Raw genomic sequence first — 15,733 nt, 5'->3', positions numbered from 1 at the left:
GGCGAGTGAGTAGCAGAGGAAAACTCTATTTCTTAATGAATCTACCCTGTAGCCAGCATCTATACATCTTGAGACGGCGGGCTCGGTTGACAAGCATGCGACGGTCGAAACCGAGGCCTTCTACTTCGAATAGCGGCGCCTTCTGCGCGTCCTCATCGCCATCTTCGGCTCTGAACTTCTCGCCGGTCCATATAGAGGCCAGCTCGTCCTTCTCGAAGAAGTAAACGCGGGTTCCATCTCCACGGATATAGAAGTTCTCTTCCAGGTAGCGACCCTTTTTGAATCGGACCTGTGCAAGGTCTCCTCTTCCATAGTCACGGAAGCAGACCTCGCCGCCGGGCTTGAGCAGCCGGTGCACATTCTCAACGGCCTTCTTCCACTGCAACGGGGACAATGCAGAGAAGATGAAGACGAGAAGTGCAACGTCTACCGAGCCTTCCTCTAGACCAGGAGGGAGTTCGTCCGAGGCGATGTCCCAAACGTCAGCCTGCATGTGTTTCGTGTCATACTCCTCATGGGAGCGCATGACCTCGACGGCCTTCTTAGAGAAATCACAGGCGTGGACCTTGAGCTGAGGGTTCTTGTTCTGTGCCAGGATTGGGAAAGCAGTGTTGCCGGCACCAGCTCCTATTTCTAAGAGTGTGACGGGGCCGGCATCCTCTTGGGTTACCTTGCCAAGCACCGGGAACTCCTGCTGCAACCATTTGCGGTTCTTGAAGAAGTTGGCGGTGTTGTTCTTGTAGAACAAGTTCCACCACTTGGCAGGGTCTGAGTTGAATCGATCTGTTTGCTGGAGTCAGCGAGCCGCGTATACCCAGAGCTAGAAGACAATATAGTGCAAGGTGATTGTGGCCAGTCAGATGGGAGCGAAAGACTAATAACGAGTACAATGTAGTCATCATGAAGTCAGATGAACTATGCTATGATATGTAAATCATCACAAGAGGCCGTGGGTGCAAAGATGATAATGACATGCGTGCTGCGGTTGGTTGACTTACATTTGTCAAAATCCGAGACGGGAGACTGACGCTGCATTTCATACTGCTGCTCAGCAAACTCCTTAAAGGCATCGTCAGTCTCCACGTGGTCCCAGGCGTTGAACTCGAAGGGATCATCGCCCTCTTCAAGAAAACGGGATCCGAACTGGAAGGGATCGGACCGCTTCTGGTTATACTGAGGGTCATGAGATCGGTGCGCCGGAGGAACAGCCTCGCTGTCAGTGACTGTGAGGGCCGACACGTCCTCAGCCAGCTTCTCCTGAACATCAGCAGCCCTAACCTGAGGCTCTGATAAAGGAGCAGCCTGTGCTGCGACCTCTGGTGCTGCGGCCATCTCTGCTGGCTGTGAGACTTGAGAGTTTTGCTCGCTCCTCGAGTGCTATCGAAGACGGTCTGAACGGACGTGAGAGCGACGCAGCATGGTGTTGCAAGAGCCCGAGTCTTGCTTTCGTAGATTTGATAGTTGTCAAGGGCAAGTGAAAGTGGTGTTGAAATTTTCAGCCAGCTTTTTGATACTGGCGCTATGGGGCCTTTCTTGTCTGTGGCCCAAGCTGAAGTGGGGCTGGCTGGACCTGGCCGAATGCCGAGTTCGGAACCGACAGGAAACCTCGAAAGTCTTAGTCTTGATATCATGACCCTTTCCCAGCCAAATCAGACACGGCCCGACCCTTCAAGTCAGATACAATGATCGCACAATAACACCAGCCCTCGATCTCTGTGTTCGCGCGATGGCTGCCAAGGGTCCTGGTCCCCTCAGACTGGCCAGCAGGGCCCTCACCCAACGCCCTCCCGTCCTCACGTCGCGCCGGACCTTCCTCGACTCCGTCTTCCAGGCCAACAAGCCCCTGACCATCAACGTCTCCCGCACCCTCCCGTACCCGCGCGCGAAGCTCTACGACCTCATCGTCGACGTGGACGCCTACTCCAGCTTCCTGCCCTACTGCCAGCACAGCCGCGTGACCGCCTGGTCGAGCCCGGACGCGGGCGCCGGCGGCCGCGCCTGGCCCACCGAGGGCGAGCTGACTGTCGGTTTCGGCCCCATTACACAGTCGTACACGAGCAGGATAGTCTGCGTGCCGGGCCGCAGCATCGAGGCCCTGAGCGGCAAGCAGGAGGCCTCGGTCGCGCAAAAGGACGGCGCCGCGGGCAGGAGCAACCCTTTCGAGAGCCTGGTCACCAAGTGGACGGTGCAGGACGCCATCGTCAAGCGCATTGGCACCTGGTCCACCGTCGACCTCGACCTCAGTATGCGCCTCACCGACCCGCTGGTGCAGATGATGCTGTCCGGGGTCGTGGACGAGACGGCTACCAAGATGATTGATGCATTCGAGGAGAGGGCGAGGGCGTTGTTTGGCGACTTGGAGGGTTGATTTTGCTCGTATGCTGCCTAGCATTTTCCTCGTACAGCCTACACTCTGGGAAAATATATGGACAGACATGTAGCAGTCGGTGGACTTAAGAGCATCGCTGCCCCGGCAGAATCGATGTAGCAGAAGCAAGACAATCCCCGTAATGGGCAGCTCGGGGGGTCATGGACTAGACTCAACACCACTTCAACAGCGCACGTAGAGGGTCAAATGTTTTGTATAATTAATCAGATTCTCTCATGTAGACAAAAGATAGATAGATCCAAGCGCTGTATAGACTTATAAAGGCCGGTGGAGGGCTCCCTCCAATCAGGGTCCCAAGCCACGCCTCAACCCATCAAGACCTCCCCATTCATGTTCAGTTGCGCCTTGCTAGCATAGGTGGGTAATGACCAAAAACAGCGCCGAAGGAACTTTTTCGTCGCCAGAAGCGTGGTATCCTGAGGTGATGGTCATGAAGAGAACGAGTAACAACGCGAACAGGCCGCCGTGCCCCCCCCCCCATCCTTGCGTACGTGCTCACCCCGTTTCCCATCCCAGCTCGCTTCGTATCATGGCATCGCGTCTCGTCTCGTCTCGTCTCGTGTCTTCTCGTGTCTTCTCGTTTCCGAATCCGCGTCTCGCCCCTTCGTTCCCTCATACCCTCATACCTTGATCATAAAATACCTGCTGATCGGCCCAAAGGAGTTTGCGTAGATTGTTAGAATGGCGGGGCAGGGTTGGGATGTACTGAAATCAAACAAAAAGGTATCGCTGGGTAGTGGTAAGAAAAGTGCAAAGGTCCCAACCATAACCAGCCAGGAAGTCTGACCGGATCCCAGGAATAGTGTTGCTCATGAAAAGAAAGTCCTCCCCGTCACAGAAAATTCCCCAACTAAGGCCTGCCATTCAACCCGTCAGTTTATTATTGCCAGAATTCGTCAGCATTAACCCACTTCTTTGAACTGCTCTTTTTGGGAGGCTTTGCACCAGAAAAGAAACCCAGCGTCTTCTTTGCCCTCTTTTTGTCGCCCTTCTTCTTCTCCGGCCGGGCATCAACGATATCCACCCCAGGCGGCGGTCCCCGTTCGCCGCCAGGCGGCCCAAACATTCGGCCGCCGGGCGGTGGTGGAGGCTGCCGCCCTCCAAAGGGTATCCCACCAGTGAAGCCGGGAGGTCTCATGGGTGGGACGCCACCGTGTCCGCCACCGTGGACGCGGTGATGGCCTCCTGGCATAGGTGCACCTGCGTTCCGCGCGCGCAGTTGTTGCTGCAAATAATGCCAGCGCGCAATCTGCTCGGGCGTCGCTGTGCGCGGGTCAGGCGGCTGTGGACCCGGGAGCGGGTGCTTGTCCGCTGGCCACATGCGCATGTTGATCTGCCAGCCCGGCTGGACCGTCTTCTCCCAGACCACGGGCAGAATTATCTCGCCGTCGGGTCCCATCAGGTCGTAGTGGCCTTCTTGAACATGAGGGCCAATAACTTCGACGTGCGCAAAGGCTTGCTTGATGAGATCTTCCATGCTCTAGAAACAAAGACAGTGTTAACTCAATACGCACTCAGGTAAGGATGAAGGAACAGAACTGGTGTACGTACACTCCACGTCGAGCAAAGGTTCCAAGGGAAGTTGAACTTCCTACCCACGGCGTCCTTGAACTTGATGGGCTCCTTGTCGTCGCCGGCCGCTTTTCTCGCTTCCTCGGCCACCTTGACCTTGGCCTCCTCCTCAATCTTCTTGAGAAGTTCTTCTTGAGCTTTCTTGGCGGCTTCCTCCTTGTTCTTGGCTTCTTCCGCGTCGAGACGCTCCTTCTCAAGCTTCAGTCGAGCCTCGTTCTCGTATTTAAGCTTGGCCGCTTCTTCCGCCGTCTTCTTCTCCTCCTCTTCCTTCTTGGCGGCTTCAATCTTGTCCCGGAGCTCCTTCTCGGCCTTGACTCTCGTTTCCTCCTCGAACAACTTCTTGCGCTCGGCCTCCTCTGCAGCTTGCTTCTCGGCGAGCTTTTTTGCCTCTTCAGCGGCTTTCGCCTCAGCCTCGATCTTAAGCCGGGCATTTTCCTCCGCTCTTTTCCGCTCTTCCTCCTGCTGTGCCTTGCGCTCCTCCTCGGCCTTGAGAGCAGCCTCATACTTCTCTTTGGCTTCACGCTCAGCCTTTGCCATAGCCTCGGCGTGCTGGCGTGCGCGCTCGGCTTCCTCTTTCCTCTCCTTCTCAATACGATCTCTGGCGTCACGTTCTGCCTTGGCCATCATCTCTGCATGCTGCCTTTGGCGCTCAGCCTCGGCCTTGCGCTCTTCTTCGATGCGCTCCCGGGCGGCCCTCTCGGCTGCGATTTTGGCAAGCTCAATTTCCTTCTTGGCCTCTTCCTGCGCCCGCTGCATTTCCTCCATTCTTATCTTGAACGCATGCTCTGCATCCTCTCTGATCTTCTTCTCCAATTCGGCCCGCTTAGCCGACTCCTCTTGTTCCTTGCGCTCGGCCTGGAGGAGCGCTAATTGCTGTTTCATAAGTTCCATCTGAGGGTTTGGTTTCTCCTCTGCCGGCGCTGGAGTCTTGGGCGGCCCCGGTGCCTCGGTCGGCGGAGGCGGCGGTGATGGGTACATGTACTGCGCAACATGGTGTGGTGGCATCCCGTAGGCTGGGGCAGCGACAGGACCCGCACCGCCAAAGTATCCGGGCTGCTGATAAGGCATCATATCGTACGGCGGCCGCTGCTCCGGGAAGTAGCCAGTACCTCCGCCCTGTGTCATTGGACTGAAGGGATTTGAGGCAAATGGTACCATCTGCCCTCCGTAGCCATGGTGCGGGGGAGGTGCGTATCCGCTCGCGAGGCTCTGAGGCGGCGGATACCCACCCCTTCCTCCATAATATCCCTGGTGTTGTGGAGGCGCGTACTGGCCTCGGTGGCTGTACATGTAGTCTTCAGATGCGTCGCTGCTCATGGTCTGCATGTGATCTGGTGGTGGTGGTGGTGGCGGCACTGCCGCTCTGTAGGGGTATCTTTGCTGTCGGGGGATGCTGTGCTGGCGTGGTGGGTTGCGCGCAGCGCCCCGACTGTGAGGTCGTTGGGGTTGAGCGCGGTAGTCTGCTGTCGCGGAGGCCGAGTCACTGGGGTCTATGTCGTCGTCATGCGACCAGTCCTCCTCGTCCGCGTGAGAGTCGCTTCGCTCGTCGCTGAATTGCGACTCGTCTTCGCCGTCTGTGATGGACGACCGTGACGTTGGGTGGTCTATCGTGATTGTCGATCTTCTTTCTCTGTGATGATGAGAAAGAAGCAGTAAAGTCAGCTCATAAGGGGTCCTGGGGCAAGGGAGTGGGGGGCAGGGCAAAAGCCAGAGCCTTGCGAAGGAGTCGGAGAGCTTGCTTCTAAACAGTGACCGGCGCGCAAAGTCGCAAAGAGATTCAGAACAAGATGGCTCACCGGGACATTGGGAAGGTGGTATTGGAGTGAAAACCCTTTGCACCGGACAATCTGCAAAGAGATGGCCGGAGCAAAGGCGCTCTCCCTTGGATTGCGGCTGCGAACTAGTGTCCTGTCGGTGCAGCTGGAATGACACTCCGCCGGTATCGTGGCGACAGGATTCGCGAAGGGGGGGTGGGCAACAGCGTCTATAAGAAATGACCCCGCAGGACGCGATACGGCAAACCAGGGTGTTGTGTAATAGTGATAGACACCGGTGTATGGAAGCACTGCCTGAGAGCGTAAGCTTTGGTTCGGAACTGTCACGAGATGATGACGCTGGAATTTGTACGCAGGGGTAAGTCAGAGGCAGAAGGCTGTGTGTATGGGTGTGTGTGAGAGTGTGTGGTATGTAAGGAGCGCATGTGGGAGTGTTTTTGGGCGAGTGATGAAGGGCGTGATGAGTGTGGGTGGGTGTTGCCCAGGTGGCCGTGTAAGTCCGCTCAAGGTGGGACAGAAAGATCTACCTGCAAAGCGTTTTTCGGTGCAAAAAAGCCACGACTTGGCCGGGCTGACCTGGTCAGGACGAGCGCCAGAAGAACGTTGGGCTCGAATAGAAACGGATGGATTGGGTTGCGTCCAGCTGGGGTTGCGGTGAACGAGTCCCGAAGTTAGCCTTGGCCGGGACTTGTCTTGGGCTCGTGCAAGTTTATTTATCACGCTGATTAGGCGGGAATGTTGCACCCTGGCTCTTGTTTTCAAAGCAAGGAAAAGAACACCCTGCTGCGGCCCGAGGTAGCGTGCTGTGTCGAGCATGGGCACTAGGAGCTAGAGCAACTGCTGTGTTCCTAAGCACAGGGGACTTTGCTCCAATCCCACAGCACACGCAAGGGGGGAGGGGAGGGGAGGGGCTTAAGCTGGCTTGTTGGGAGGTTCTGAAGGAAGGGTTGTGCGATGTCCCTGTTCCCTGGGCAAGTTGTCAGAGGCGTTCGGCGTTCGCACCCCTTCCCTTCAGTCTTGATTCAACATGCGATGCGGCAGCCAAAACAATGGTCAAGGTACGGCGACTATAGGATTCGAGTCAGGTGGTGTCAAGTGCTGGCCTCCATGTGGTTGCCCAACGTTAAGGCTAGAACACATTAGAAGAAGCCCGGAAAGTCGACCCCTCCTACTCGGATGGGTCCGCTCAGATCGGCGAGGCATTAAAGCCGCCCCACTGCATCGGCTCCCCTTCTAGCCTCTCGAATTAATCGTTGGACAAGGCAACAGTTGGTCATGAGAGACATGTCAACTCGGATCGGATACCCGCAGAGTGGAAGGCCTCCATGAATCGGTAGAGAGCCTCTGCCGCAAGGGGGATTGGGGAAAGGTATGCCATCAGACTGCAGGTCAGTCGGCTGACCTCTGGTCCAATAACACTGAGCTGGGGCTCCCGTGTAAGCCGGACATTCGGTACGAGGCGCGATGCTCTGATGGGCGAGAACCGTTTCAACGGTGGACAGTAGTTACCAGGGACTATCCATGATGCTAGCCACATCCCGCGGCCTAGGCTATGTAGTAGATCACATTTTGCAAGGTGCAACAGCCTTGGGGGTTTGGACGAGACGAGTGCATTCTGATGCGACGTCGTCAAGTGAGCTCAAGCCGTGTTCTGTTGCTTCTCAGTCTTCCCAGACGAACAGCGCTTGGGCTGGTCCTGGACCTGTTCCGAGTGCGCTGATCTAGCCCTCATAGCCTGAGTTTAGGTGGTGCCGTTGCTGGGGCAAATCCTTCCTGCGCCCTGATGTAGCCCTGGTCATTAAACATGCTTGGGCGCGGCCAGAAGCGGAACGCCTGCAGGTGCAGGTGCATTACGCCAGTATTTAACAGGACACGAGGACACAGCAGCACAGCGAATTGGTCCAGAACCTGCACAATTTTGCCGTAGGAAAAAGTCGACCAACTTGTCCATAGTGTTTCACGCCTGCTAGTGTGGGATGGTGTCTAAATGCCCGATTCCGCGCAGCGAAAAGGCGGTGGGATGATGACGGTGCAAGCTTGCAGCCATCCTATGCAACTGTTTTAGTCTCGGCCGCAGTCTTTCATTGCCGATGTCAGTCGCTTGATAGTCCTTCGGATGCCAAGGAGCCTGGCGGAGCACGCATGCATTAGAAATGTACGTGAATTTGTCTAAGTAGACCGCGCGCACAAGGCACCGCTGGCCGTATCACATCGCTGACGGGGAGCCGCATTGCAATATCTCGCAGTAGTCCAACTCCATGGTTGCATTGCCGCTTGACGGGACGCCGTCGGCAACGGACGAAATGCAAGGGATCAAGTCGACCGGGCGAGAGCGATCAGCCTGATCCAAGCTTGTTCCCTGTGTCTAATGGGAGATCCGGAGCCCCCAACCGAGCTGCGTCAACTTGCCACTCGCCTGAATCGAATAAAACGTCTTGACTGGCGTGGTTCTGGGTGAGCCTCCTCCTCGGGCAACAAAAGTTTTGGTACCGCCTCTTTGCGTCGTTTCGGATTCTTTGTCCTGGCTTCGACTGGCGCCACGTGCCGTGGCACTGCCAGCTTGCACAGCTGAGTATCCACCGGTTATGCAAGTTCATGTTGCCAGGCTCCAATAGTGGCTCTGGTGCTCTCTGACTGGTTCCAATTTGCGTCGAATCGCACTGACATGCTCCTTATCTGTGTGACTCACGGGGTCCCAGGCATGTTAAAGACATCACCTGCCTCATGGACAAACCCGCGTGTAAGCTTAGATGCGCTCATCTAACGATACCAGAAGATTCCTTGGAAAGGAGATCGCGGGCCGCCTCAACCTCGGATTCTTCAAAACCACTCCAGCCTCTCTCCTTTGCCGTACTACGGCGGACAATTTCAGCTAATTTCGCAGTGCTTTTTTCACTGAGTTTCTCGAGGGTAGCTGTAGGCGGAATTGCGAAATCTTCTGAATCCGGCTGTTTACCGGATTTCGTTGATGGCTCCAACAACTTCGAAGTGACCTGCAACATGTCAATACAGACCATGCAATACTCTCTTTTACGTCAAGCCTCTTACCAGCTTGAGCCCGTAGTACCCTCGCAGATAGTCGTCGCAAAGTTCAACGCTTCGGCAGAATCGCTTCAAGGACTCTGCAAGATACTTCCGCGAAACAGCCTCATCGGCGCCTGAAGCGGTAGAGGCCATGTACTCGACTTCTCCCAGACGAGCGTGGATCTGTCCCAAGTCATCAGCTTCTGCTCATAATCAGACAAGAGAGTATGTGCACCAACATTCCAAGCGTTTGGAGCTAGCACCAAGACTTCCTCGAGAGCGTAGACAGCCTGCGCATACATCCCCTGGGTGCAGTATAGGTCCGCCAACTCTGCCCAGGACTCTGCGTCAACTGGGCAAAAGTCCAGTAGGGCTGAAAGACCAGACACAGCATCGGCGGTTCGGCCAAGCGTGCGGAGCAACGCAATGCGTCGTTTCGTGATAGGCTGTAGACATAAAATCAGTCTTTGTATGGTCCTCAAATAACGAAGTCCGGACAACTGACAATATTGGTCTCGCTTTTGGACAAGATCTCATCATATTCTTTTAGCACCTTCTCTAGTGCAGCATTGTCGGAAGCTTCCGCCTCCTTCAGGATCCCCTTAAAGGCCATTATGCGCTCGTTGTCATCTCCAAACCTCAAGATTAGTCTCTCGAGGCACTCGTGGGCCGCCTGCTCGTCGCCTGTGCGCAGGCATGACAGCAGCAGATTCTCGACAGTGATCCAGAGCTCCGTGTTTTCTGGCGAGGAGAAGAGGGAAACCAATGGTGACGACGAAATCGTGCGCGGCGAGCTCTGGAGAATCGCCGGAGCGCGTTGCGACAGCTCCAGAGCTTGCGCTGGCGACAAGTGGCTGGGGGGATGGAGAAGCGAGGGCGTCATTATGGACTATTTGACGAGCACAATTGACTGGTCAAGCAATCAGGGGTCGGAATGGTCGGAGGCAATCGCTGTGTGATTGACAAGGCAACGCTGGGACGGAGCGTCTGCTCAAGTGTAGTCGTGCTGCTGGATGCGCGGATGGGAAGAAGCTGTGGATACTGGGGAGCTGCTACCGTACACATGCAGTGTCGCTGATCGAGGACAGGGACAGGAGCTCCTCTGTGCACGTAGTAACTAGTCTAGGTGGTGCTTGCTGCGGCACAGTGCGGCGTGGGGAGATAAGCTAAGCTACCTGGTACCCGGCCGATTGCACCGTCTGACTGTCTGCTGCATGACACTCGTTACGTGGGGCAGCTACAAGCAGGCCGATGATGTGCTGCTAAGGCCGAAGTGAACCAAGGCAAAACAAACAACCACCGCCAGCAGCAGACAGCTCTGGGGAAATCCTCAACATACATACGCACGAGCACGTACATACTCACGGACCGGTCCCAATTCTACGACAACCACTTGGGCTGGCAGAGACGCTGCAACATGCCAAAAGGAGGGATGCGTCACTGTCTGTCTTGTCTCACGCGCTGAGCCGGATTACCTCCCTCCACCTACTCCCTCACTACAATCCGCCACGGTTCGAGAGGCGTGGTCGCCTCGTGGTATAGACAAGATGTACGCAAAGACTCTGAGCTACTGGCACACCTTCAAGGGACATGAACGCTGAAAAAAGAGCAGGTTTGAGAAATCCCTCTACGACCTCATCCGAGGCCTGCGGAACCACAAGGGACACGAGAAGGAATACATCCAGAACTGTCTGAAAGAATGCCGCGCAGAGATTCGTGGACAGGATATGGGTCAGTCTAATATCATCATGGGTTCGATACTGCTTGTAGGAATCTAACGGACCGAGACAGACATCAAGGCCACCGCCTTGCTCAAGCTCATCTATCTCGAGATGATGGGCCATGACATGTCCTGGGCCTCCTTTAACGTCCTTGAGGTCATGTCCTCGCCGAAATACCACCAGAAACGCATTGGATACTTAGGTGCAGTCCAGAGCTACCGCCCAGACACCGAGGTTCTCATGTTGGCCACGAATCTCTTGAAGAAGGTCTGCGCCGGGTTCGCTCCCCTCCAGAATCTATGTTCCTGTTTGACTGACCGTTCACTTGCAGGACCTTACCTCCGGCACCACAACCACGCTGTCATTACCGATCCACGCCTTACCTCATTTTATCACACCCTCGTTGGCGCTCTCGACTCTGGCCGATCTTCTTCCACGACTCACACATACGAACCCCTCAATACGAAAGAAAACAATAGTCACCTTGTACAGACTGGCCCTCGTATACCCGGAAACTCTACGAGCAGCATGGCCGAAGATCAAAGAACGCCTTATGGCTCAGGATGAGGACCCAAGTGTCACGGCCGCCATCGTGAATGTAGTGTGCGAGCTTGGATGGAGGCGGCCCAACGATTTCCTGCCCCTCGCTCCGAGACTGTTCGAATTGCTTGTGGATGGTGGTAACAACTGGATGGCAATAAAATTGATCAAGCTGGTGAGTGTCATTGTTCCAAAGGATCATGAAAACATCTCGCTAAAGGTCGTATAGTTTGCTACTTTGACGCCACTCGAGCCGCGGCTTGTTCGTAAGCTATTGCCTCCTTTGACAGACCTCATCCGAACGACGCCAGCCATGTCCTTACTATATGAGTGTATCAACGGCATTATCCAGGGAGGAATTCTTGGGAGCGACGATGATATCTCAGGTAGTGAGGAGATCGCGTCACTGTGTGTCACCAAATTGCGCGGGATGGTCATGGTCGATGGAGACCCAAATCGTAAGAGATAACCCTGGCCCAAAAGAAACAGTTAGTCTGACAGCAGCACTCAGTCAAATACGTCGCCTTGCTTGCGTTCAACAAGATCGTGGTCACGCATCCGTTCCTGGTAGCACAACAAGAGGATGTTATCATGGAGTGTATCGACAATCCTGACATCACAATACGCGTTCAAGCTTTGAACCTGGTGCAGGGCATGGTCAGCAGCGACAACCTGATGTCCATCGTCGGCCGCCTGATGAGGCAACTGAAAAGCTCCGCCTCCGCTGGCAGGTCAGCTGCTCAAGGACAGGAATCGAACTCTGATTCGGACGCGGACGCTGAGGTCAACATCGATATGGCAGAACGCGAAATGGACCAGGCGCCGCCACTACCTGACGATTACAAGGTTGACGTCATCAATCGGATATTAGCAATGTGCTCCAAGGACAATTATAGCAACCTGGTCGACTTCGAATGGTACATTGATATCTTGACGCAGCTCGCGCGGATGGCTCCTGTTCCTGGACCATCGGATGAGACAGCGAACCAGATTGCAACAAGTGCCAGAACGCCCCCCGGAGACGTGTCAGCCAAGATTGGAGACGAATTGAGAAGTGTGGCCGTGAAGGTCATGGCAATCAGACAGATCGTTGTTGGCGCTGCCGAAATGATCCTCCGTCAACTCTGTACTTCTTCACAACCGATTACTTCTGGGGTTCTGAGACCTGTATCGTGGATTGTGGGCGAGTACTCCAACCAGCTCTTATCGTCAGAAGATACCCTAGGATACTTGTTGCAGCTGATACCACGCACAAAGTACCCAGATGTGCTTGCATCTTGCCTTCAAGCAACCATCAAAATATTTGCTCAAGTCACAGGCAGTGATCTGGAACTCTGGACCTCGGAACGAAAAGCGAAGACTTCGCTTCTCCTTGCGCGGATAATACACGTGCTGGAGCCTCTCGTACTTCATCCAAACTTGGAAGTTCAAGAGAGAGCAGTTGAATTTACAGAGCTGCTCAAGCTGACCTCTGAGGCTGTTTCTGCGCAGGATACATCTACAGATGAGGTTCAACAAGACCCACCGCTCCTGCTAACACAGGCGATTCCATCCCTGTTTACTGGGTGGGAGTTGAATTCCGTGGCGCTTGGTGCGCAGAACAATGTGCCTTTACCACAAGGTCTTGACCTGGATGAGCCAATACATCCCAACTTGGGCAACTTATTGTCATTGGCGGACGATCTTCATCTCGGGGCGGAGGAAGAAGATGAGTTTGAAGTCTACTATCACCAAAAGCCACCAGCAACAAAGATCTCGTCCAGTGAGCCGGCTATCAACAGACTAGCCGATACGTCCGAAGAAGTTGTAACTTCGTACCAGGCAAGCGAGGAAAGCTATCTGGATGCCGATATCCTGGCAAGACGAAAGGCAGAACGCGCAGAACGAAACAAAGACGACCCCTTCTACATCGGGGAACCTTCTAGTCGCACCGGCACTTCGACGCCCATTCATAACATTCTGCAAAACGAAAACGGTCCCGATCTCGACATCGACGCGATACCTATCATGCAGCTTGACTTGGGCAAAGTTGATAACGCACCCGCCCTAACATCACCAAGACACGCTGCCCCAAGACCAAAGCCACGCCAGAGAATCGTCGTTGCCCAAGATGAGAACCTTGGCGGCAGTGGTGTATCTACGCCGCGCAACTACGACTCGGAGGCCAACAACTCTGATAGCTTGGCTAAGGCGCGAGTCAAGAAGCTCAAGCAGTCGCTCCTCCAGGTCGACTCGAGTAACCTCGGGAGTCTGAGCCTCGAAGGCGGTGAAAACGGAGAGAACTCAGACGGTGGGTACGACTTCGAGAGGCAGAAGAGGGAAGAAGCGGAAATGGTGCAGGCTATGAAGGAGGTCGAACGATTAAGGCTAGAGATGCAAAGGGCGAATGAGAGGATACATGTGGCTCAAGGGGTGGACGTGGAAGGGACGGTCATCAAGAAGAAGAAGAAGGTCGCGAAGCCAAAAGCCGTCGCTGGCGAGGCCGGCGAGGCCGTCGCGACCAAGGTCAAGAAGAAGAAGAAGAAGTCTGCCGTACCAGCCGATGAAGGCGGCGAGAACGCAGAGGGCAATGGTGAAGCTGGGGAGGCTGTGGTGAAGCCGAAGAAGAAAAAGAAACCGAAGCCGCCAGTCGAGATACAAGACGCTGTCTAGATACCCGAGATTGCCAGAAATAAGAGACTCAGCTGCGGCAGAATAAAGATGCGGTTCAAGGTGATCGTGCGTCCTGTGCCACAAATTGCGTGCGATATTCGATGAAGCTCACTGCTGGAGTCGAGCGGGCCGCCAGAGGCGCATCCAGCAGTCCATTGATATTTTGGCAGCCAACCGATGACAGGCCCATGCTAAACGATGTATTTGAAAATATACTTTTCGCCGTCCTTCAGTCGCCACCGACACGTCAGTCCCCAAACATGACCACCCGTCTAGCCGGCTTGCGCCTTGTTGATATCTATCTCAGCAAAACCCTCCCTGACCACAAGTCGGCCGCATCCGCATCCGCACCAGGCACCAGAGGGGTCTCCATCTCGTTGGCACGCAACTTCTCCGTGACAACCACCTTCTTCTCCTTCTCTTCCTCCCCGTTCAGGCGGCCCCAGACCGGCTTGTTCCTCTTCTCGTCACCACCCTCGGACTTGAAGTGGTACCCTCTCGCCCTGGGCCGCGTCCCCATCCCCGCTGGAAAATCGGCCTCGTATGCCCGTTGGAACGCTCTGCGGTCGTCCTCGAAGCTACCAGACGCGATGGATGCCCGGACGGCCGCGAAGAACTCCGTGATGGTGTGGTGGTTGTGGATCTGGAGGAGCGTCCAGGCCAGCATCTCCCGCGCGTTGAGAAGGTGGTGCAAATATGCTCTGTGGTGATGCGTGCAGGCGTAGCAGGTGCAGGAGCCGGTCAGGGGTTCCAGGGAGGTTTGGTTTTCCGAGGCTGTGAGGTCTGTCGCCAGTGGAAGCAGGTCGATTCCGCCGGCATTGCTTTCAGACCCCGTTGGCGCTGTGAAGGTGAACGTCATAGCTACGCCAGCGTCGGAGGTGGCGTTGATGAATGGAAGGATGAAGGTGTCGATGCCGAGGGAAATCTGCCGGAGGACATCGTGTGGACTTGACGGGGAGTCGACGGACAGCCGTGCAAGGGGTGTCAGGGCCGGATAATTGACTAGGTCGGGGAGGATGTCCACATCGTAGATTGCGAGACCACTCAGTATGTCGACAATATCTTCTGAGAGGTGGTTCAGATACTCCCATTGCATTGGATATGGAGCGGGTAATGTCGGCGCAAATATGGAAGTATTTGACGACCGCAGGTTATCCAGGTCGACAGACGCGTGAAGCTCAGACATCCACTCCTCCGTCCTCTCGCACATCCTGCGGATACTTTTGGCTTGTGGCGTCGTCTCTTGGCCATAGTTAATATCAGCCAGGGGAATAGCTATGTCCGGCTTCAACGTCTCGATGGCGTTGATATAGTCTGGATTTCTTAGGGCCTGGAAGCCGTTGGAAGTGAAAATTTGGATATAGTTGTCACTGTTTCCGATGGGTGCCTTGACCGGAGGAACCCGGCGAGGCCCCAAGATCGTGATTGACGACGAAGGCAAGGCTGTGAAGGCATGAAGTCGTTTCCCATCTGCCGTGGGAACTCTCTGTACAGCTGGTATTTTCGTGATTTTCTTCTGAGACTTCTCGACCACTGTGAGCGGGTGGTCAGCCTGGCGCCCCGTTCACGCTGGTTTTTCACGTAGACTCACTGTCCTCCATGGCCATATACGCCCCTGAGAGCCCGCCATGCCTTGCTATGGTGTCTGGGGTCAAGTGAGGCACTACGCCTCTGGATGCGACAGCAAAGTAATTGGGTGTATCGACGGCCTGGCGCTGTGGGAGTACAAGTCTGCCTAGCCTCGCTGCCAGCCCTTCGGCGCCGGCCGTCTTCAGAGTTTCGAACCTCATACCCTCCTCGATCCTACTCGGTTCACTCATAGCGAACTCTGACAGCCCTCAAAGGTTGATAAGTGAGGAGCGTGGCTGGTCAGAAACACACGAACATGACTCAAATCCAGTAGTTTGAAGCCGTGTAACCAACTTTCTTTTCACTGAGATCTCGCTGATACAAAGCTCCAAATGCCCAATGATAAACCAAGTACATAAAGTACAAAGTGATTTGGCTGGGTGCACAGCGCAGTCGAGGTCGAGATGAGATATGACTGCTGCTTGCTTCAT

At 55.0% G+C, this 15,733-nt stretch overlaps 6 protein-coding genes across 6 annotated transcripts; 2 read left to right on the top strand and 4 right to left on the bottom strand.

Annotated features, from left to right (window-relative positions):
• Positions 1–25: 25 nt before the first annotated feature.
• Positions 26–1,332, bottom strand: J7T55_003452 (ctin binding protein; the record flags this gene model as incomplete). The annotated part of the gene is made up of 2 exons (XM_053143477.1): positions 26–783; positions 999–1,332. The coding sequence occupies 2 exons, from the start codon at positions 1,330–1,332 to the stop codon at positions 26–28; spliced, it is 1,092 nt and encodes a 363-aa protein (XP_052993702.1).
• A 394-nt stretch (positions 1,333–1,726) lies between these two features.
• On the top strand, positions 1,727–2,368 carry J7T55_003451 (cyclase dehydrase family protein; the record flags this gene model as incomplete). Its single annotated transcript, XM_053143476.1, has 1 exon — positions 1,727–2,368. The coding sequence occupies one exon, from the start codon at positions 1,727–1,729 to the stop codon at positions 2,366–2,368; it is 642 nt and encodes a 213-aa protein (XP_052993701.1).
• A 901-nt stretch (positions 2,369–3,269) lies between these two features.
• On the bottom strand, positions 3,270–5,765 carry J7T55_003450 (kinetoplast-associated protein kap; the record flags this gene model as incomplete). Its single annotated transcript, XM_053143475.1, has 3 exons — positions 3,270–3,869; positions 3,941–5,591; positions 5,758–5,765. The coding sequence occupies 3 exons, from the start codon at positions 5,763–5,765 to the stop codon at positions 3,270–3,272; spliced, it is 2,259 nt and encodes a 752-aa protein (XP_052993700.1).
• Positions 5,766–8,492: 2,727 nt separating this feature from the next.
• On the bottom strand, positions 8,493–9,643 carry J7T55_003449 (tetratricopeptide repeat domain-containing protein; the record flags this gene model as incomplete). The annotated part of the gene is made up of 4 exons (XM_053143474.1): positions 8,493–8,729; positions 8,785–8,943; positions 9,000–9,206; positions 9,266–9,643. The coding sequence occupies 4 exons, from the start codon at positions 9,641–9,643 to the stop codon at positions 8,493–8,495; spliced, it is 981 nt and encodes a 326-aa protein (XP_052993699.1).
• Positions 9,644–9,974: 331 nt separating this feature from the next.
• J7T55_003448 (uncharacterized protein) lies at positions 9,975–13,673 on the top strand (the record flags this gene model as incomplete). Its single annotated transcript, XM_053143473.1, has 6 exons — positions 9,975–9,988; positions 10,373–10,491; positions 10,552–10,748; positions 10,813–11,196; positions 11,251–11,479; positions 11,533–13,673. 6 exons carry the CDS (start codon positions 9,975–9,977, stop codon positions 13,671–13,673), a joined length of 3,084 nt encoding a protein of 1,027 aa, XP_052993698.1.
• Positions 13,674–13,971: 298 nt separating this feature from the next.
• Positions 13,972–15,493, bottom strand: J7T55_003447 (tRNA-guanine transglycosylase; the record flags this gene model as incomplete). The annotated part of the gene is made up of 2 exons (XM_053143472.1): positions 13,972–15,206; positions 15,265–15,493. The coding sequence occupies 2 exons, from the start codon at positions 15,491–15,493 to the stop codon at positions 13,972–13,974; spliced, it is 1,464 nt and encodes a 487-aa protein (XP_052993697.1).
• Positions 15,494–15,733: the final 240 nt, after the last annotated feature.

Source organism: Diaporthe amygdali, assembly GCF_026229845.1.
Source record: "Diaporthe amygdali strain CAA958 chromosome Unknown NODE_14_length_1008325_cov_65_372321, whole genome shotgun sequence".
Taxonomy (NCBI): Eukaryota; Fungi; Ascomycota; class Sordariomycetes; order Diaporthales; family Diaporthaceae; genus Diaporthe; species Diaporthe amygdali.
This window is presented reverse-complemented; position numbering and strand designations above follow the sequence as displayed.